This window comes from Anser brachyrhynchus (genome assembly GCF_964034855.1).
Source record: "Anser brachyrhynchus genome assembly, chromosome: 2".
Lineage (NCBI taxonomy): Eukaryota > Metazoa > Chordata > Aves > Anseriformes > Anatidae > Anser > Anser brachyrhynchus.
The window spans coordinates 96,427,141-96,449,316 of NC_137695.1; the positions used below are offsets into that span (position 1 = coordinate 96,427,141).

At 38.5% G+C, this 22,176-nt stretch overlaps 1 protein-coding gene across 6 annotated transcripts in view; it reads left to right on the forward strand.

Moving 5' to 3' along the window:
• Window positions 1–22,176, forward strand: part of GABBR2 (gamma-aminobutyric acid type B receptor subunit 2) — a 477,830-nt gene that overhangs the window by 425,341 nt on the left and 30,313 nt on the right. For all 6 annotated transcript variants that reach the window (XM_080580419.1, XM_080580424.1, XM_080580420.1 and 3 more), the window contains one exon: window positions 12,985–13,095. In XM_080580419.1, the coding sequence (XP_080436545.1) occupies window positions 12,985–13,095 (111 nt within the window). The remainder of the gene's footprint in view (window positions 1–12,984; window positions 13,096–22,176) is intronic.

Sequence of the window (22,176 nt, forward strand, 5' to 3'; positions counted from 1 at the left end):
AGATTGTCTTGCTTCCTTACCAACTGAAATTCTTCTGTCGTATACCAGAGCAAAGGACCTGCAACATTTAGAGTGCTTGGTAGACTTGTGTTATATGAAATCTGGTTTGACAGCTGCTGAAAGAAGATAAATTATTTAAGAAAAATGTTGCATAAATGTTTTACTGAGAGAAAGAGAAAGGAAAAATTCCCAGGACTACCTGCTTTGCTCTGGATAACGTCAACAGAAGTGGCAACACTGAAATAGCTATTCGTAGAAGAAAGACGTAATGGAAAAATCAAAAATCTCCATAACTGCTATTCTTTTTGTGTTTTGGGAGCATGTAACTTTCAAGCTAGTTTAGTGTAACTATTGATGGTTCTTACGCATGTCAACTACTCCTATCAAATCAGGAGAAATACTTGGTAAATAAGATTTGGGGATTGTCTGTTATCTTTCTCATATCTTTTAAATTACCTTAACTTCTCTCTATTTGTTTAATAACTTTACATAGGTGAAAAGATAAATTTTATGGCATTTTTGGTTTCATATATATAGTTTTGTCTAACTTGCCAAAAATTATTTCCTGGTTTGAAGCTGTTGTAAGTAGAGCTAATGTGATGTCTGAATGCTTAAGCAGTGTAAACTTGACCTTGGAGGTTATGGTGGTATCCACCATATGGATAAGGCACCAGGGCAAGCACGACCAGCATAGTGTGCTCAGTCCCACTCTTCAGAATTAAGGAAGCATAGTGGCAAATTGGAGGTGGTCCAAAGAAGAGACATAAGACTTGTCAAGGAATGGTAGAATATGTCTGTAGTGGGGAAAAAAAAAAAAGTAAAAAAAAAAAAAAAAAGTAGGACCTCAATATTTGGCTTATCAAGGACTACATTAATAGTTTACTAGGCCAAAATTTGTAAATACCTATGTAGGAATAATATGTTTTACATACCACTTCAATTTAGTAGACAAAATATAGTAAGAACTCAGAGAACCTGACACTAAATTCATTTTAGAAGTCAGGGGCAAAATGATGGCCAATTTTTTTGCAGTCAAAAGAATTGACATTAGGACAACTTAGAAAGGGTGGGTTTGCCACCACTAAATGTTCATGTTTTTGTTTCATTGTTTGGTTGGTTTTGTCTTTCAGAGGTGTTTTACTTCAAACAAAAGTTAATGCAAGGGAAATCTACATCCAGTGTTTTGTTGAAGATGAGACAGTTATCAAAACGATCTCATTTAACTGCAATGCTGATATAAGCATGGAATTCTGTAAGACTCCCTTCAGATTCCCTTTTTAAGGCAGGAAAAGCATCTGTTTAAGTAAGATTCCAAGAGTAATTTCACCTTGCTCTGGGCCATGTCATTCACAGCAGAAACAGGCCTCCCCTTAAAATCAAGGTACACTTCATGTGCTTGTGTATTGTAAAACAAAGGAAAAGCCTCCACTTAATACAACAGTTTCTGAATTATTACTTAGTACAGTCATAAGAATTGCAGCAAAATCCTCCAGTAGTGGGTTGATGGGCTGTCATCTAACTGTTTTGGAGAGTATAAAAGAACAGGTGAAGAAATTCAAATTTCTTTCCTGGTGAGAAATAATCCCTTGTATTTGCCACAGCCCAGAAAATAAATATTTATCAGTGCTTGCATAGAGTGACAGTGGTGTCAACTGATATTTGCTTCTGAAAATGTCATACTACTTTACTTTATGATTATCTCTTCTCCCACACCTTCTATGTATGTTTTAAATGCTCTTAAGAAAGGGATTTTCACTTCCTGCATGAGACAACATCCATTTGTTGTCATTGGCACTGCAATGCAAATAAGCATGGTAATAAATATTAACAAAATATATAAATCAAAGAAATAAAGCACTAAAAAGAAAATGTAATATGATTATAGAGGCACTATTGTTGTCCTCCTTGGCCTAAATAGCTGGTCACATTCGAGAACCTCAGAATTGTTCTTGCTGGGAGGAACACCCTGCTGATAGATTCTTAGCTTCTGGGTGCTTATCCAGCTTATTTACAGGAAAAGTGCTAAGCCCTATTTCTCTAAGTGTCACAATAAAACTGTAAGCCACATCCCCACATACAGCTGAAAGCCTTCCTGCTAGCAAATCCTCAGCAAAAAAAAAGAGACTGTGCCTTGGTTGTTTTTAGGACCACCGTAACAGTTTGGCTGTCCTCTGCATATTTGTTTTCCTGTTCTTCTTTCTGCATTTTCCATACTTTCACATTAACGCTATCTGTTTCCGTTACTGTAAGCAAGGAGGTAATGAATGACTCCAGCCGCCACAAAGGGTGGCTGGCATGGTATCAGCAGAGCAGGAAATCTAGTTAGGAAAGGAAAATTCTTAAAAGAACATGCAAATTCAGCTTGCCACCCACAGTGCTGGACAGCTTCACAGAAAGAGAGGGAATAATATTCTTCCTTAGTTTGCGAAGCTGATACCACAAAGTGCATATCTCTGGAGGAGTCTGTGCAGCTCAGGAGGGTCTAGGTAGTAGCAAAGGTCTTCATTCCTCTAAACTACTTCTTTTCCAAACCTTGGCCTTTTGCCCTCCCTTCAAAGAAAAACACATGTTCTACTGCTGAGAATGTTTTATGAAGTCTTTCTAGCACATCCCACTGTACATACTCCGACACACTTCATTATCCAGTCCCTAGATATATAATTGGGGCAACATTCTCTGAGGAAATAATACGATGTAAAATTTATATTGAGTAGATCTCTGAGTGCAGAGTAGGAAGTCTTAGTCATAGTTCTTTGAAACATTCCATAATACAAGAGAATTTTGTCTTTTCCCTTTCATTGTCAGTCTGTATTTGTTTGCAGGTATTGTAGTGGGTTATCGGTGGTGTTGGTGGTGGTGGTTCTTTACTAGGTCCACTTTATTATTTTGTATTTTACCTTAATACAAATGAAATTGCTTTTTGAGAGCCCAGAGGTTCCCGGATGTTTCTTGGTATTTTTATTAATATCATCCCCTAATCCAATCAGTTTTCTTTATAAAAAAATGAAATACCGCAACACTAAAATAAAAATCATTAAGTAAAGTGATGTTATAAAAAAATGCTGCTGGGAGATTTTTCTTTACAAGGAAATGCACAGACACATTCACAATGGAAGAGCTTTTAAATAGCTTTTCTGGTATGTTATTAACTTTCAATCACACTAACATAGAGAATATATGATTGCTGTTTTAAGGAATTATTTGTACAAGAGGCAGATGGGGAACTAGAAAGTAGATTTGTTTTAAAGATAGTACAGCGTGGCTATCATTGCGACTGCAATACCAGACCTTATTGTTTTGTGGTAGTAGTAATTACAGTGGATATCCCTAATATGCTTTTTATTATTTTCTGTCTGTCTGCCTTTCTTTCTTCATCCCCATCCACTTGTAAAGTCAGACCTGAGTTCTGTATTTGTGGCAAGTTGAGTGGTGTAAAATAACTACATTAATATCCTTTAAACCACAAAATGTGTTAGGACTTTTTTCCTTGGTTTTTATGGTACACCTTTTTCAAGTTTCAGAAAACTGATAGAAAGATGTTTTCTTTAACTTAAAGAAGTAAGACACAATAAGCTGTGTTCTTCTCAGCTTTCCTAGGCAATTTGCTTAACCTTCATATCACTCTCTGTCTTCTGCTACAGAAATGAGGTAACATCTCCCTTTCTGATAGTGCCCTGAGCAGTACTTCATTGTTCTGGTACAAAGTGAGTAAATTCACAGATTGGCAGCTAGAGTAGTTGTAACTATTTCATGATTTTTTTTTTCTATTATTATTATTGTTCACTTCAGAAGCAGCGTTCCTAAATTTTTGATCCTTATGAGGTTTTCTGTTCAGGTGGGGACTGATAATGCATGCTGTCTTGTTGAAGCTGTGTTCATAATCATCAGCTGTAAACATTTTTAGACAAATATAAAGAACTACCTGATAGTAAGCTTATAAAATTTAAACACTATGAAAAAGAAAAACAAATACAAATCCAAGTCTAAAAGCAGTTTCTCCTTGGGGCCTGCATGAGTGAGCATCTAGTATGCACATCGGATGCAGTGTCCATTGTGGTTGTTCAGAACCTTGTCCTCACCTTCTCCTGAGGTCAGATTCTTTATGTTTCACATTTCTCACACATGAGTCATGGAGTCTCTAGGCATAAGGACAGTTATTTAGTCTAGAGAGTGATTTTATGGATAGAAAACTGTATTCCTATACTGGAAAACAATCTTACTACATCAAAGAGTTGTTTGCTTGTCTGCTGGACCTGTTTGCTGTTCACGATCAGAGAAGGACTGGTGGGAGATGTTGTGGCAGGAAGCTGTCTTGGGCAGAGTGACCATGGCATGGTAGCGTTCTCTATTCTTGGTGAAGTCAGAAGGGTTGTCAGTAAAACTGCTACCTTGGACTTCCAGAGGGCAGACTTTGAACTGTTCAGGACACTGCTAGGGAGGGTCCCTTGGGAGTCAGTCCTGAAGGGCAGAGGTGTCCAGGAAGGCTGGACACTCCTCAAGAAGGAAGTCTTAAAGGCTCAGGAGCAGGCTGTCCCTGCATGCCATAAGACGAGCCGTCTGGGAAGAAGATCGGCATGGCTGAACGGGGAACTTTCGCTGTGTATTCGAGAGAATGAGAGAGTTTATGACCGGAGGGAGAAGGGGCAGGCAACTCGGGGAGATTACAAGGAAGTTGCCAGGATATGAAGAGAAAAAATCAGGAAGGCCAAAGCCCAGCACGAGCTCAACCTGGCCGCTATGGTCAAGGATAACAAAAAATGTTTTTATAAATATATTAATGGAAAGAGGAGGGCCAAAGAGAATCTCCATTCTTTACTGGATGCAGGGTGGAATATGACTACAGAGGATAAAAAAAAGTCTGAGGTTCTTAACGCCTTCTTTGCACCTGTCTTCACTAGCCAGACCACTTATCCTCAGGGTACTCATCCTGCCAATCTAGAAGTCTAGGATGAGGAGCAGAAGCACCCCCCCCCCCAGGAGAGACCTGCTGCTCCACCTGGACTCACAAGTCCGTGGGGCCAAATGGGATCCACCCAAGGGTACTGAAGGAGCTGGCGGAGGTGATTGCCAATCTGCTTTCCATCATCTATTGGTGGTCATGGTCATCCAGAGAGGTTCCAGATGACTGGAGACTTGCCAGTGTGACGGCCATCTATAAGAAAGGTCGTAAGGACGAGCCAGGGAACTACAGGCCTGTCAGACTGACCTCGGTGCCAGGAAAGGTGATGGAACAGGTCATCTTGAGTGCAATCATGCAATGTATGTAGGACCACCGGGGGATCAGGCCCAGTCAGCATGGCTTCATAAAAGGCAAGTCCTGCCTGACCAACTTCATCTCCCTCTATGACTGGGTGATCCACCTGGTGGATGAGGGAAAGCCTGTTGACGTAGTCTACCTAGACTTCAGCAAGGCCTTTGACACGGTCTCCAACAGTATTATCCTGGAGAAGCTGGCAGCCCATGGCTTGGACAGGTACACTCTTTACTGGGTTAAAAACTGGCTGGACGGCCGGGCCCAGAGAGTGGTGGTAAACGGAGTAAAATCCAGTTGGCGACTGGTCACCAGTGGTGTTCCCCAGGGGTTGGTGTTGGGGCCCATACTCTAAAATCTTTATTGACGACTTGCATGAGGGAATTGAGTACGGTACACGCTATGTAGGTTTGCAGACAACCCCATGCTGGGGGGAAAGTGTTGATATGTCGGAGAGTAGGAAGGCCCTGCAGAGGGACCTGGACAGGTTGGATCGATGGGCAGAGGCCAATGGGATGAGGTTCAACATGGCTAAGTGCTGGATCTTGAACTTTGGCCACAACAACCCCATGCAACGCTACAGGCTTGGGGAAGAGCGGCTCAAAAGCTGTGCAGAGGAAAAGGATCTGGGGGTGCTGATTGATACTCGCCCGAACATTAGTGCCCAGGTGGCCAAGAAGGCCAACAGCATCCTGGCTCGTATCAGGAACAGTGCAGCCAGCAGGACCAGGGAGGTGATTGTCCCCCTGTACTCTGCTCTGGTGAGGCCGCACCCCAAGTACAGTATTCAGCTTTAGGCCCCTCACTACAAGGAGGACATTGGCCTTGGAACATGTCCAGAGAAGGGCTACAAAGCTGGTGCAGGGCCTGGAACACAACTCCTATCAGGATCGGCTGAGGAAACTGGGGCTGTTTAGTCTGGAGAAGAGGAGGCTCAGGGGAGACCTTGTTGCTCTCTACAACTACCTGAAAGGAAGTTGTGGGGAGCTGGGGGTTGGCCTCTTCTCATAGACAACCAGTGATAGGGCTAGATGGAATGGTTGTGCCAGGGGAGGTTTAGGTTAGAAATTAGGAGACATTTCTTCTCAGAAAGGGCAGTCAGGTATAGGAAGGGGTTGCCCAGGGAAGTGGTGGAGTCACCATCCCTGGGGGTGTCCAAGGAAAGGTCAGACCTGGCGCTTAGGGACATGTTTTAGTGGGTGACATTGGTAGTAGAGTGATGGTTGGACCAGATGATCTTGAAGGTTTCTTCCAACCTTAACGATTCTATGATTCTATGATGATTCAAAATAGTAGTGTGTAAACGATTACAGATGGCTAATTGCTTATATTAGGACTGAGTTGCTGTATCTGAGTAATTTTCTGTTATTACAAGTAGCACTGTGTGGTAGGTACCATCCTATTCTTTATTATTATTATTTATATTGCAAAACAGCCATTTTGGTACGTGGTAACTTCTGTGTGCACCTACCTGCTTACACCAGAAAGCACGTGTGCAAAGCGTACATGGGAATTAGGGCTGAAGATGCATCTTGCTTCTGTTCTTTTCCATAAAGAATAGATTGAAATTACCTCAAAAGCAGTGTTAAAAATAAACCCAGGGCACAGGATGGGAGGTGGAGGGCAGTCCCTGTGGCCAAGGGGCAGTCTTTCTCTCTGGCAAGCCAAAAGGCCTTGGGGAGCCAGCCCCAGAAAAGGGGCCCTCAGCTGTCCTGACCCTCCTCCTTCTTCCACAGGAGGGCATCTTCTAGGCAGCTTCCAACACAGCTGCCTTGGGCCACGCATGGGCCACTCACACTGGGCATCACAGAGGATTGCTGAGGTCACAGTGGCCACCACTGCCCCACCTTTGCTCGGGGCCCCCCTTCTCTGGAGAAGAGGAGTCTCAGGGGAGACCTTATTGCTCCCTACAACTACCTGAAAGGAAGGTGTCGGGAACTGGGGGTCGGCCTCTTCTCACAGATAACCAATGACAGGACTAGAGGGAATGACCTCAAGTTGCTCCAGGGGAGATTTAGGTTGGAAATTAGGAGACGTTTCTTCTCAGAAAGAGTAGTTAGACATTGGAACGGGTTGCCCAGGGAAGTGGTGGAGTCACTGTCCTTGGGGGTGTTCAAGGAAAGGTTGGACGTGGTGCTTAGGGACATGGTTTAGTGGGTAACAGTGGTGATAGGGTGATGGTTGGACCAGATGATCTTGAAGGTCTCTTCCAACCTTGGTGATTCCATCATTCTCTGATTTTCTATTTTAGTATCCCTAGTTGTCCCAAGACTCTAAAATAAATAAAAATACATGAAGAAAAAGTCTTTAAATCAGTGTTTTGGATCAGTAGACAGTTACAGAAATGACTGACATTCTCAATTAATCTTGAGGAGAAATGAAATTGGTCACTGAACTGCAAGAATCCAGTAACAGATTTTTAGTCAGCTGAGCTACTAGGTAACATATAAAGTGTTTAACAGTGTATCTGAATATAGTCAGCTACAGACAAAGAAAAGTATGCTTTTGTGTTAGGTTGATTACCAAATTTTTAGTTGGAAGAGTCTAGGTGAGCTACCCTAGCATAGTATTGCATTTGCTATTTTGCATTCATGGAAGCTATGACTTCATCAAGTAAAAAAATATAGAAAACAAAGAAGATCAATTTCCTGGCCAATCTCTTTTTCATATCCCAGTTGTTTTGGCCTAAAAATATCCTCAAATAATTAAGTAATTGAAAAGTAGACAGTCTCTGTTTCTTCTTTTTCTCTTTTCATCAGTAATTGAGAGCCTGGATAAAATATACTGCATATAAAACCTGCTTAAATTCTTTTCTGAAACACCTTTCCATATGGATATGCAGTTTAGCAGAGAGGAAGGTCTGTTACAATGTGCAAGTAAATGTAATTTTTTACAGCATTTATAGTAAAAACTAACTATAATTATCCTTGCAAAAATGTGAATTTAAAAAAGAAGTAAGGGCAATCTTCTAATTTAGCAGAGTCTGGATTTTTAGATAAGGAATCACATTTGGTCTCCATATGACTGATACGAGTGCCAAATTTAAAATGCCAGAGATGTCTAATTCATGGTGCAGAACAATATACACATAGTATACAGTCATTATGCCAGTTAGATGGAGACCATTTAAAGGGAAGATAAAACAGACTGTGGGATGGCGTATGAAGACCATTTTAACGGTGTGACAAAAGAGTATGATCCCGTATTTTCCTATATGATGGGAACTGCACAGTTTATTTTAAACCTAGTAAACAGAAGCTGGAACTATTTACCTTATGTTTCATATCCATCTTCAGAAAGGCTGAGGCCCAATGTTCTAATTTTCTTACTGATGAAACTACAGCTGTAGAAAAGAAAAAATATACTGGAAATCTGCAACGTATTTTCTTAGAAAGCTTGGTGAGATCCTCCACCCCATGAGTTGTGCTATGCTGCAGCACCAGAACTGTGTAAATAAGGTTTATCTGCTATCCTTGCAACATGATCTGGCGATATGTCCGCCTAGAAGTGCCCTCAGAAGGTCAAGAATTTTTGGGTACTGTGTGGTGGCACAGTGTGAAAGGAAACCTTTTCACTGGATGAAATGCCTCAAGGAGTACAGACCCTTTCTCCTTTTAAGTCTTATGAGACTCCCTTAAGTCCTATAGAGAAAAACTGGCATTAAAGATTCAAAATCTGTCAATAATATATTTGTCGTCATACAAATATCTTCCCATTTTGCAGGTTCTGTTCCAAATGGATTTTGGCTAGTACAATAGCCCCTACAGTGAAAAATAAATAGTAGTTCTAGATGAAAAAGGGAGACATAGACAGTCTTTATATAGATCAACTAACATCATGCCTAGGTGGTACAGGTGCCTCAGGGTGGTTTGCCCTTTCTTTCCACACCTCAGCCCAAGACAAGGAGAGCTGGCCACCACACCACTGACGTTTCTGCCATTGAAACTGCACTTTCATTTGATTCTCATTGTGACTGTTTTTTTTCGTTTGTTTGTTTGATTGATTGATTGATTGATTTTGATGTGGTATGGAAATATGCGAGGCACTCAGCAGTTTCTGTCATTGCCCCTGCCCTGGTCTCTTGCAAATTTTCCTGCTGTTTCCAGATGGTTTTAATCTTTACTCCTCCATCTGGCAGTAACCACTTAAGTCCTTTCTCACCTATCATGAAGAAGATCTGCCAGACCACCAACAGACTGAAGAGCAAAGAAAATAAAAAGGCAACCAAACTACAGAGGTGACAAGTAACAATTTGAACATGCATGGAAAGCGTGTATAATCGTTTTGTAGGTTTATCTGTTCACTGGCTTGAGTTGCTCCCTAGACCTAGCAGATCCAATGTAAAACAAGCATTTTACTGGAAATGATACACAACTCCTGTATGAAGTGAACGGATTAAACTGTTTATGTTCAACTGCTGAAAACATTCCAGAAATTGATGTCAATGTCAGAAACCTTATTAGGTTTCAGAGGAGGTAGGAAAGCTTCAGCCTAATCATAAGATAGGAGGTCTTCAGGCTTTTGAGAATGACATCTGAAGGGCATTTAGATTGTTTTCTATAAAAGGAAAGGGCAAATTTCCAGTACATATATAATCACTGGTAGCATTTATGTTGTCATCCTCTCTAAAGCAGTAAAAAAGTGCACAAATGGCGGATGATTAGAGAGGTCAGTGAAGTGCTCCATTCAGCTGTAATTGTGGAGTTTTTAAAAATTCTTTTGACATCAGAAAATATCATGTTTTTTTAACTCAGCTTTTTGCTATGATTAGTTAATTCATGTAAAATCAGTAAAGAAACAGAATGGCAAATTAAAAGCTGTAAACCAGGAACGTCATTTTGCACTAGTGATAAGTAATCAGCAAAATAAGTTCACTCTAGAATTACTGCTACCTTCCAACACTTAACTCCAAATGCACAAATGCTCAACAAAATTTGTTTAATATGCTACCACCTTGCAGATCTGGAAAGAAGTGCTGTCCCGTGTACAAAACTGCTGATGCTGCAGAGAGTATTCTCCGTTTTCCTGCTCCCTCTGGAGCACTTCACAAGACTTTCTTATCTCACATGGAAGATGTGGATACACTGCATTATTTAATCAACATTTTTTAAGTTATCATGGCCTTGTAAAATCTGGCTATCTTCCTATTAGGGAAATGATGTGAATCCGTTCTCTCTAATAGGATTTCAAAACAAGTTATGTTTTCCAGTTCATCATTTTTCTGCCTGAGTTTTTCAGTTTTGAGTAATGAATGGACATATGCTTTACAATTTTGAAGCAAATTTGCATTAGAGAATAACTACATAGTAGAAATAAAAAGGTTATCTGCAACTGACCAAACAGGAGTTCAACATTTCAGTAATACTTTTCAAAATAAGGAATAATTCCAATTACTTGTACTTGGTTAAAAGTGGTGGGATGCTTCAGTCAAAGCATGAGGGGAGGTTTCAATCCAAGAACAAGGGAAACAAAGCACTGCACCCAGTGGAAGCTTACATTGTTTGTAAACCTCTTCATAAAAGTATGAAACTGGAAATACACGATAGAAAGAATGCAGAGCTGGGGAACTGAAGAGACAGTCCTGTGGCAACTCCGCAGTGTGAAGAAAAAGTCATTCTGATGACTATGATTCACCTTAAATTTTATGTAATTTCCATAATTCCAGACCATGAGGAGTGGCATACTGTAACATAAAGATTAAAAACAACAACAACAACAAAACTAAAACTTTATATTAATCTCAGGCATAATTTAGAATTTCAGAAAAAAATGTGTCTGTAATGCAGTCCTGTTCACATGCAAATTACATATTTAGAGCTATATTTGATCAACTTATCACGCAGACTTCTTTTCATACTAGTCAAAAATGATGTTGAACATAGGAGGTTGTAACAGAAATTTTAGGACTGGACTTTTATCATTGATCAAGGAGAACTGGGTAGCTGTACTGATCCCTAGACCAACATTTGTAGCATCCAAAATGTTGTACTGTTACTTCATGTTGTCACTCGTTTGAGTTCTGTGGTCAATGATTATCTGCTTTCCATCAGCAGCTGTCAGGGTGGAGCTCTCAGGGACAGTAAATATTGCCTTCCTGATTTCTATTTTATTTTAGGAGATATTTTTTACAAAGATCTTTATTCTTGTGTTCAGGGTTTCTACAGAAGTCCAGAATAAGAATTGGTTTTAAATGTTCTTGTGTTGCCTACTGCAGGATTTGCAAGGAAAGTTACAAATCCTGGGACTGTGCAGTGCACAGCACAAGGCTGTTTGTTCTTCTTTTATCCCCATGTCTATCTCTTTATTTGTTACATTTTTATTTATTTATTTTTACACTATATGAGTCCAGGAACAATGCCTCACATCCAAAAAGTTTGATGGAGGAAACAACTGAGCATTAATGTTGTTACCACTAAAATCTATAGCAAAATTCACACTAGCATCAAAAGCAGCAAGCATAAGCTCTAGCAAATTACTTAGACCTCTCTAAAGTCCTTCACCTACAATTCTGTGTTTCAGTTGGTGGAAATGTGATTTTTTCCTTAGCTTATGTAATAATCATTATTCTCCTGCATGAGACATTTTACTCACGTTTTTTGTCACAAAGGGAAATTGCAGAGCCTACAGGGACAACCAGGTACAGAAAGTTATGTTTGGGTTGATCTCACTTTAGCTGGAGATCAGATCCAGTGTTTCAAAGCAGAAAGCAAAAATAGCTTTCAGGATTTCAGAGTATTCTGTAAAGCAACATTGAATAACAGCACACACAGCTCTGAATAGCCAAAAGGAACATTCTCTGGTACCTAACAAAAACAGCATCTCTTAGAAACACATATAAGAAGCACCTTGTGTTCTTAAATGATGTACACCATTAAAAAGCAGTTTCACCATAACCTAGTCCATACCCTAATTGTAGGCAGCATAGTATCTAGTACCTGTTTGCTCTTTGTGCCGTTTGATTTATTATTATTATTTTATTATTTGTTTGTTTGTTTGGGGGTGTTTGTTTTTTGTTTTTGATTTAAAAAATGAGAGGTTCTTGCAGGTTTCTCTGAGCATTAACTATAACTTCTCCCTCATTCAAACAGTCGTGGGAGTCTGCAAGTCCTTTTGATTCTGTGCTTTTATACACTCTGCTTTCAACAATGCTACAAAACTTCCAGCCATATTAAATTTTGCACAGGTTTGCTCCAGTTTTTTGATGATTTATACTCCCTTCTAAGCTACTGCTGCAGTTTCCATAGTAAATGGTCTTTGATTTAGCTCATAGTTATCATTGAGAAAACATCTAAAACACAGCAGTGTTTCATACATTGTTTATCAGCCATTTGCCAGTGACACAAGAACTGCAGGTGAAAGGAAGGATGACTTCAAGTACATTTATTTTCATGGCTGTATATTCAAGCTTTCTGCCTTGTAAAAAAAATAAAAAATCCTAAAGCTGATAAATGTGACTGACACTGTTAAAGAGAGTGATTTCAGACATTTTCTTTCTGTTTTGCAATAGAGGTGACCTCATCCAGTGGTAACTATCATGCAGTTGTTTCCTCTGATCTTTGCTTTTTACTACATTCCTTTGCAGGTTCTTGGGACTGCAGCCATCACAGGTTTCTTTTAAGTTGTTAATGCGTATCCTACACATCCTCAGTCTACTGAGAATAGATTTAACTACCTTTGAATCTGTGAATAGAGATGAAATCTGAATTCAAATATTTCAACCTTTATTTTTATAGCCGGACCCTGCGGGCAGAGACATCTCCATCCGACCGATCCTGGAGCACTGCGAGAACACGCACATGACAATTTGGCTTGGGATTGTCTATGCATATAAAGGGCTGCTGATGGTAAGCATAGTTTGTTCTGCATAATGCTGCTTTCAAGCTGCTATTTACTGGTAGGCATGAATGGAATTATATTTGCTTTCCTGATGGCTGAGAGTGAGTTAAAACTTTCTTGAATGCATCTTTCATAATTGGGCCTCCTCTGAAGTTTATTAAGTGGTAATATGTGGATATAAGAATACATAAAACTAATAGAACACTAATAGCATTAAAACTGAATGCTATAAATACACCACAAACCAAGAAATTAAATAGTGAAAAGATGGGTCTATGAATGAGACGACTTAGTAAACTCAGCAGGCTGATCATCTGAATTCCTTTACGTTCTCCAAAAGGGTGGGGCTAGCTTATTCTAAAAGTTTGCCTCTGAGTTGGAAATGTCCTTCAGGAATTGTCACAGGATATGTGAGATAAATTTGAAGTCAGAGTCAAAATAGCCCTGTTTTCACTGAGACCCATCTCTAACAAAAAAAAAAAACAACAAAAGTTTTGTTAATAAAAATGAAATTCAAGAACCAGCAATCTCAAACCTTGATAGATTTAAAAAAAAAAAAAAAGTAAAAGTGACCATTCATGATTAAAAGCTCCTGAGAACCTAAGCCTGAAGGCTTTTAAAATATCTGATTTTTGACAGCACTGACCAGCTGAACACCTACCTTGAGCTAAGCCCCATCTGGATCCTAAGACTAGATAAACATTTGCTTACACTGCCTGAAGGATTCAATCTGTTCTGTGCATTTGTAGCATGCCTGCTCACTGGGACACCCATGAAAGACTGGGTCAGCTGCTGCCACTCAGCACTGCTGGTGCTGCTGCCTTTGGGAAGCCAGGGAGAGCAAGATGCTAGTGCCTGGAAAGCACATCTCACTGCTCTACAGCAAATGGCTGCTCTACCAGGCTGCAGGGTCCTGCTTGTTTTCACACTGCTTTTTGCAGGCTGAAAGATCTTTAAATACGCAACACAAAGTTCACAGGAAGGGACGAGAGCTTTTTCTATTTATTCCAAACACTCAGTTGCTTTGTGGTCAGGCTGGTCTGCTGGGGGGTATCTTCAGGCAGAGAAGGGGGTTGCACTGAGCCCCTCCACTTCCTCGGCTCTGATCCTGGAGCTACTCACCAGAAGAAAGCCTTCCTACCTTCCCATTTAAAAATTAAATACAAAAATATGACTAGCTGTAGACGCCTATTTTTAGGAGGGTGTCCAAGCAGGCTGTGAAACCAAGAGTTATAGGACATACATGATCACCCCACAGGGATCAGGATTTAGGAGACATTCCACATCTCAGCATTTCTTACTGGGTAGCTGAATGTAGCTCTGGATTCATGGCAACCACAGCATGCAGGACGGCATCAAGAGACTTTTGGTTTGAGGGCAAGGCTGCCAGAAGTTAGGAGCAGTGACACCGACCAGCACTGAGGCCACAGTTTGACAGTAAGATAGCTAACTAAGATGTCAGCTTTATTACCCAATTGCTGACAAGGTATTTAACCTTATCGCCTCTTTTCTAGCATATTCCTTGATTACTATTCAGATGTATTTGTCAGTAAATTTCTCCTCTTAGAGTATTTTTCCCTTTAAATACTTAATTTTGCAAGAGTTTTTTAGGTAATATGTTAAAAAGAATAACTGGTTTTCCATACTTTTACTGCTTTCCAACCTCTTTGTACAGAAATTTCAAACAGTTCATTTCACATTTTCCCAGGTAGAAGTTGTCAGTGTTCCCTACACAATGGCTAAAGACATTTTTTCCCTGCTGTTCTGTTCAAAAAGCAACATGTAAATAAGTTTGTTTTGTATAGGGCAGTGTAAATGAACAAATGAAATTAAAATCCATTAAATAAAACACTGCAGGGTTATTTAATTTTTTTTTTTGTAAAAATAACTTTAGTAATATTTTCAATGAAAAATGCCATTTGTTAGTAGAGACAGGAAAAATAATGTTAAATATTTTTAAAAAATTAAAAAGAGGTAATTTTCTTTGAAATGTTTATTTGTATTAAGTTTGTTCTGGACAGTAGTTAAACTGCACTGGTTCTCACTGGATCATTGCACTAGATTGGTTTGTCGTCATGTCATTTTACTGTATTCTACAAGATATGTGACTCAGTTTGTTTAAGTTTGCAAATGCCATTTGGTATTAGTCATTATAATTATTTCAGGCACACAGTGTTTCATAACCACCAGTGAAATATATACTTTTATTATTCCAATGCCATTTATCACATAAATCTCTATATATGAAAAAGAAAGGCACTGTAATGAATTGATCAAATAATTGCTATGGTGTCCCACTCTTCTGTAATGCATACAACTGTGTTATATCAGGAGAACAGGATTGATACTTTTAATCTCATCACCATGTTTCAGACTTTTTTACACCAGATATAGCTTCCTTTTGGAATAGTAAAACAAAGCAAAACAAAGCAAAACAAAACAAAATCAAAACCAAAACAAACAATCAACAGAACTTCTCACATTACTGTATCATTTTATAATGCTTTATCTAATATGAATCTCAGCAGTTTGTAATAATAAGATATTTATTTATTTATTTATTTATTCACATACTTTATAGTAAGAGCTAGTATTGGCAACTACAGCACAGTGCAATATTTAAGGTAAAATGACTTATTGATTTCCTTGGGCCAAAATTATATATGGTGAATTCTTGTCTCAAATTGAGAAAACAGAAATTAAGTTAACCTAGAAAAGTACTTTTCCACTATGGTTTGAACATATAGACAAACACTGTTCATGCTTGTGACCTAAATGCACTAATACAGTAAATAAATCATTCAGGATAGGGCAGAGCAGAGAAGGGCAGGATAGGGCAGGGGAGGCAGGGCAAGGGAAGACAAAGGAAGCCATTAGTTGCCAGGAGGAACAAGTTTCTTCTGTATGAAAGTAAGCAAGCATTAGAAATCAGATTCATAGTTCTTCAATTTCCTTTAAAGTCATGTTTACTAACTGCATGAAAGCCTCTCAGTTTTTGGCTTCAAATTCTTCAGGACTGGTGACCAGAGGATAATAGAAAGATGACAACCCTGAATCTTGCCTTTGTCATTGCATTAGTCTTTTTAGTGACCTTGGCCAACCCCCATCCTGTACTGGATGCAGTTTTTTCACATCTCAGGTTCAGCTCCTAAAAGGCTACGTGCAGGCTCAAGGCCCCTCTGTGATTACATGGCGACCATCAGTTGCAGCATGTCTAATTTTAATTTCTGATGGTGTAGACACAGTTGAAAACTACCTTTATTTTGCATATTCCAAAGGATGATAGAAATCACATCATCTCGATCTTGCCAGTGCTGCATTACTCGCATTGTTCTGGGCAGTATGAATTTATTTTCCAATCTCAGAAAGAACAATACCAGATTAAGGATGGATTGGACTCCTCTAGGGTACTTTGTATATTAATCATACACACTGGATTTGTCTACAGTTTGATTCCCCTCTTTCTGCTAATGCATTTAATTATCATTAGATTTAAGGTGTTCATATGTTGGAAGTTTAATTTTTTGCTGATGTAATATCACATATTACTGAGAAACACAATCTCAAGGTCAAGGTATATTTTCAACTTGGCCATTGCTGTGCATATCAAAACCTACTTTTGCCATGTAAACATTAACATATTTTTTTAGAGCTGTAACTATTATTACTGACCACTTCTGATACACAGTTTTTAATGTATGGTCCTTAGTTTACCTTGCTAAGGACAAAAATATCATGGTGGAGAAATGAAAAACTGATGCATATACATGATGGGACTTGGTAGAGGTCACTAAGAGGACTGATAAGAACAAGAAGTCAAATTCCTTCTCGTGATTCACATTCCAGTGTTCTGTTTTGGTCACTATGGTTGACACGTTGCACAGCATGACTCTGTAATTGATTTATGATGCTAAAAAAACTATTAATTCAACTAAAATATATCTTTGTGATAAATATTCAATCTTAATTTCAAGTTTGAAAGAATCCCTGTACTTCTTGAGGATCTCTAATCAATAGGCAGAATTTTGTCTAGCTCTGGCTAAACAAATCTTGGTGGGTCCAGCTTATCTATTATCCCTCTTTCTATAAAATAACCTGATATGTTTATTACTAAACAAACTACCCTGAGTGTGGCCAAATTTCTGTGACTTTTCTAAAAATCTTACTGTGTTATGAAAATGACATCTATTAATTGTTTACCCTTCTCCACCTTTGCTTCCTCTGTATCATTCTTAGCAATTCTGTTATAGTCTACTTCAAGTCAGAAGTAAATGTGGGATAGCATTAGGTTAGGAGTTTTTGTAAACCTATCCATTTTCATTGCCTTCTCATTCATACATGTCTAGATCTATCACTTAGATTTCAATCAGTTTAAATTTGTTATATGGATTTTTTTACATATTATTTTAAAATCACCATACTATATTAAAACAAACACTACTGATAAATCCAAGCAAGCTGCATAAATCTGACTATCTTTGTTAAGTCTTACAATCTCACAGAAAAACTAGTAGCATGTTGAATTATAAGGCTTTTTTTTTTTTTCAATTTATTGCCTGAGTTCAGGTATCAGCCATTTCATTAATTTGTTTAAGATATAAATTACAGCAATGGCTCTGTAATCGCTGAAGTTGTTCCATTTTCTCTTTTCCCATACAACCCCTTTATATCTTAAGTGGAGCTTTGCCAGAATTCCAATAAATATCAACAATTAAGTCCAACAGTCCATAGAGTTTCTAAATCAATTCCTACAGCTACTGTGTGCAAACTACCAGGTATCTCTGATGACAACAGCTAGTCTTGACAGTGTGTTCAAGAGCTCTCTAACTGCTGCAATATACTGGGTTTCACTGTTTTGGCAAGACATGGATGCATTGTTCCATCTCTTTATAAATATAGGACAAAAATATTAATTAAGAATATCTTATCATGCATCTTTACTATTGAATTTGTCAACTTCCAAGGAATGAATCAGTCAGGAATCTTTTTTTTCTCACACTTGTTAAAGAAATGTTAATTAATACTCTTAATGCTGTTAGCCATTCATCTTCTATTATGAATTTAACTTTGTATACACTTTTGTAGTGTATAAAAATACACTATTTCCATTTTAGAACCTTAATTCATAATCGCTAGGATGAATTTCCTCTTTTTAAGTTTTGATACATTCTGTCTATTCTTCTGCCAATTTTATTGCTTGTTTGTTCCAAATTCCACAACAACCAAAACATTTTTTAAGCTGAGGAAAGCTTTTTTACATTTATGAAGTTTAGGGCAGGCAGTTTACAGCACATACCCAAGCATCTTTCTGTTGCTGTTTGTAAACATTCCGCTCACTTCCCCTGTTCCCCCTCTTTCTCAGCTACCCTTCCTTCACTTTGATAGTTAATAGAGCAATCTATTCATATTATTTTTCTAATGGTTCCACACATTTGGGAGTAGATTTGCAAGAAGTCATTAATATCATGTTTTAGAGTTTAGGCTGCAGTGTCCAGTTGCACAGTCAGCGCCTCGTGCTCCTGCACTGGGGGGATGGAGCATCTCACTGTCGCATCAGGTGCTTTAAACCCTCACTGTACATCTAGCCTATGAACACTGCAGCTGTGATTTGCAATCTGCACTGCTCATTTTTTCTGTTTTTACTCTTTTTTTTTTCTGTATTCACTCAGTATAGATTGGATATAAAGATATATTTATTTATTTATTTTCTCTATGAGGAAAATCAAGCAGTGGAGCAGGTTACACAGAGAGGCTGATCAGTCTCCACCCTTTACTATTTTTATCACCAGGCTGGATAATGTCATGGTCAGCCTGGTCTGGTCTCCTAGCTGAGCCTGCTTTTTGAGCAGAAAGTTGCACTTGATGACTTAAAGCCAGGTTGGATGGGGCTTTGGGCAACCTCGTCTGGTGGGTGACGTCCCTGCCCATGGCAGGGGTTGGAACTGGGTGGTCTTTAAGGTCCCTTCCAACCCAGACCATTCTGTGATTCTGTGATTCTATTTCCTGAAGTCCCTCCCAGTCTTACGGTTCTATATGAATAATTTGTATATTCTTAATTAATCTCCTCATCAAATTAATACATGTTCTGTGGAGAAAAAAAAATATATAAATGAATAGTCTCAAAACTCTGTGAAAATTCCTAATTATATCTCAAAACATCTGTAACTTTTAACACATTTGCTTGCATTCTTTATTAATTCTCTTCATGATCAAAAAGAGTACTCAGGAGAAGGGACTGCTTCCTCAGTTAAACTGCATGGTTCCAACTCATTTATGGCATGTTTAACATCAACACATCTGTCCCATCTTATAAGCATTAGAGAGGAAGGTAGTTAAGTTTTACGGTGGAGGAAGGTAGTTTATAGTGGTACCAGAGATTTTTATATATCTTTAATTAAACATTGACAGTATTGTAGTGTCCTAAACATAAGTTACCATATGGTTTCATAGGATAATTTTTCCCTACTGTGACCATAAAGAAATTTCAAATTTGTTTTTGAAATACTGCAGATATTGCATATTCCCTTATGTGTCTCTTTGCATCACTTTTATAGAACAGAAATAGATTTAAATTGTAACACACCCTTGTTTTTATCAGAGATGTTTGATCATTTAAAAGTGTGATTGTGGTGATCTTTTGCCAGAGACCATATAAAGCTATTCCAAATGGATATTTGCTAATAACTGTTACTATAATGTGTTTCATGACTAAGTAGAGTTTACATGGAGGAAAATCAAATAACACCAGAACAGAAAGAAGGCAGAAGATGTTATTAACCTGTTTATTTGAAAGGTTGGAACATAAAGTGAAAATTTTTATCTGGATGCATGTTAGCGTCCACAGCTTTGTGCAGCTGCTGTTCCACCTTGGTCTGTGCAGGACCCTACTAAATGACCTGCAGCTTGAGGGACTTTACCGTGACCTTTAAGGAAAAAGCTCTTCAGCTGAATAGCTGAATATCTCCTCTTGCAATTCAAAAAGTGTTTAGCTGTTGTCTTAATGCTCAGTAGAAATATTAAGCTTCCCTTTAGTACTTTCTATCTAGAGCAGCTCTGTGAAAATGAATTTGTAAAAAAAAAATAAAATAAATGCTGACTCCTACCTGATCAGGGGAGTGAATGGTGTTTTAAAGTCAGATTGTGCTGTGTAGGTAGGAGACCTGTAAGGGTGTAGTTTGTTGTTCAGTTTGCCAACTTGACTTGGTGTGCTGGCAAATAGGAAAAAAAGATAGATCACTCTTCTATAAATTTTCCTGAAAACTGCTCTGTATTCTTCATTGCCTGATTCTCCAGTAAAAAACATAAAATGCTTTTTTTTCAGTTTTGAAAATTCTCATTGGAAAAATATGCAGCCATTTCACTGAAATGCTTATGTCTGTGATGATATAAATTGAATGAACATGAATCTGGAAACCCACAACTCCAACTTTACGATTACTTCAGACTGAGAGATGTTTGCAGGCCAGAGTCCAGAACTGCCTTTATTTCAAGGGGCAGCGGGAGGGGAAATCTCCCAGCACCCTAGCTGGATATAAAAATAGCTGTAAGATCTTTGAAGTAAAAGCTTGCTTTTATGTGGCACAGCAGAGCTATGATCCGCAACTGAGCTCAGTAAGTGCTACTACGATACAGTAATTAGCTGCAAAGCTGCAGACTAATCCAATATATTATCTTTCCAAAACCATAACCTCTAGTTATTGGCAAGCATGATTGTGATTTTCTCTGATTTTCTCTGTTATTTCTCTGCTTTTATCTGATATCCTTGCTATAATTTTACTTCTTCATCTTCACCCTTGTTCAGAGTATAAGCAAACATGACTTTGAAATGAAACATATAGGCAAACTGGTTTATGGTAAGTACAGGGCAAGAAGGAAGACAGGAAGAGAAGTAATCTCCTGCCTGTCATCTGCCAGTCTATGTAGTCCAATAGCAAATTAGACTTTTGATTGTATTAATGTATGCTGTGGATCAGTAAGCAATCATCAATGTGTTTAGCAGTAATTCTCTTGAACAAGATTTAACATGAACTAGCTAGTCAGGTTCTTAAAACAGTGCTAAATGTTTTCCCATACTTCAGCTACAAACACTTTTACTCTATTCCCTGCTATCACTATTTAGTTGGTAAAAGATAATTAAAAATTAAAGTTTGCCTGTTAAAATTTATGAACACAACTAGCATATTCTCCATAGTCCTGTTATTCCTTTAAGACTTCAGTATATGAAGTGACCGAAATTCCATCATTATTTACGGTGGTATAATTCCATTTTCTTCGGTTTCACTGTTTTCCCCAAATTTATACAATAGTCCTCTCACTGCCTTTTTAGGTACACTGACAACACAGCCTAAAAACCACCATGTCGACTGCTGCAAAGGTAATGATCTCAATCAATGTGGTGCCAAATTGAAGCTGCATACCCACAAACAAACGAATCTTTCCTGTACGGCCCATACCTTCAGAAAAAGCTCAGAACAACATTTTATGACATTTTCTACATCAACAAGATGTGTATTTAGTAGACCAAAATGGGAAAAGGCATTTTTTAAAAGTTAATGACTCTAACAACGTAGTAAGCCTTTCTAGTTGCATTCTCAACGTATCTTTGGTTGAGATACCCAAAGGGACTTAAATTAGACAATTAGGCTCAATAGTAGACTATTGTGCTGCTTAACCTTTAGATAACTGCTTTCTATAGGAGAATCCATTGCCCTGAGTTGTTCAAACTCCTTCTGTGATGCACAGGATCCATCAGGAGCCTCAGGAAGGGATTTTTAACTGTCAGCCAGGAGCTGCCTAAGCTAGCTGGTATAAAACAGTGGGGACAGATGTGTCCTGTCCCTCTGTGAATCTTGCACATTAGCACTACTAACAGCTGCCTCCCTTCATCCCGGTGTGTTTATGCACGCCTTCTCTAAAGACAGTTTAATCAAAATCCTCAGCAGAGATTAGAGCTAACATCCCACGCAAGTGCCCAAGTAATTAAGACAGCCAGTCTCTCATTACATAAAATCTGACAACTCTGAAAAAAAAAAAAAAAAAGAAAAAGAAAAAAAAAGTTTGAGAGCTCCTTCTGAAAACAACCTCTAATC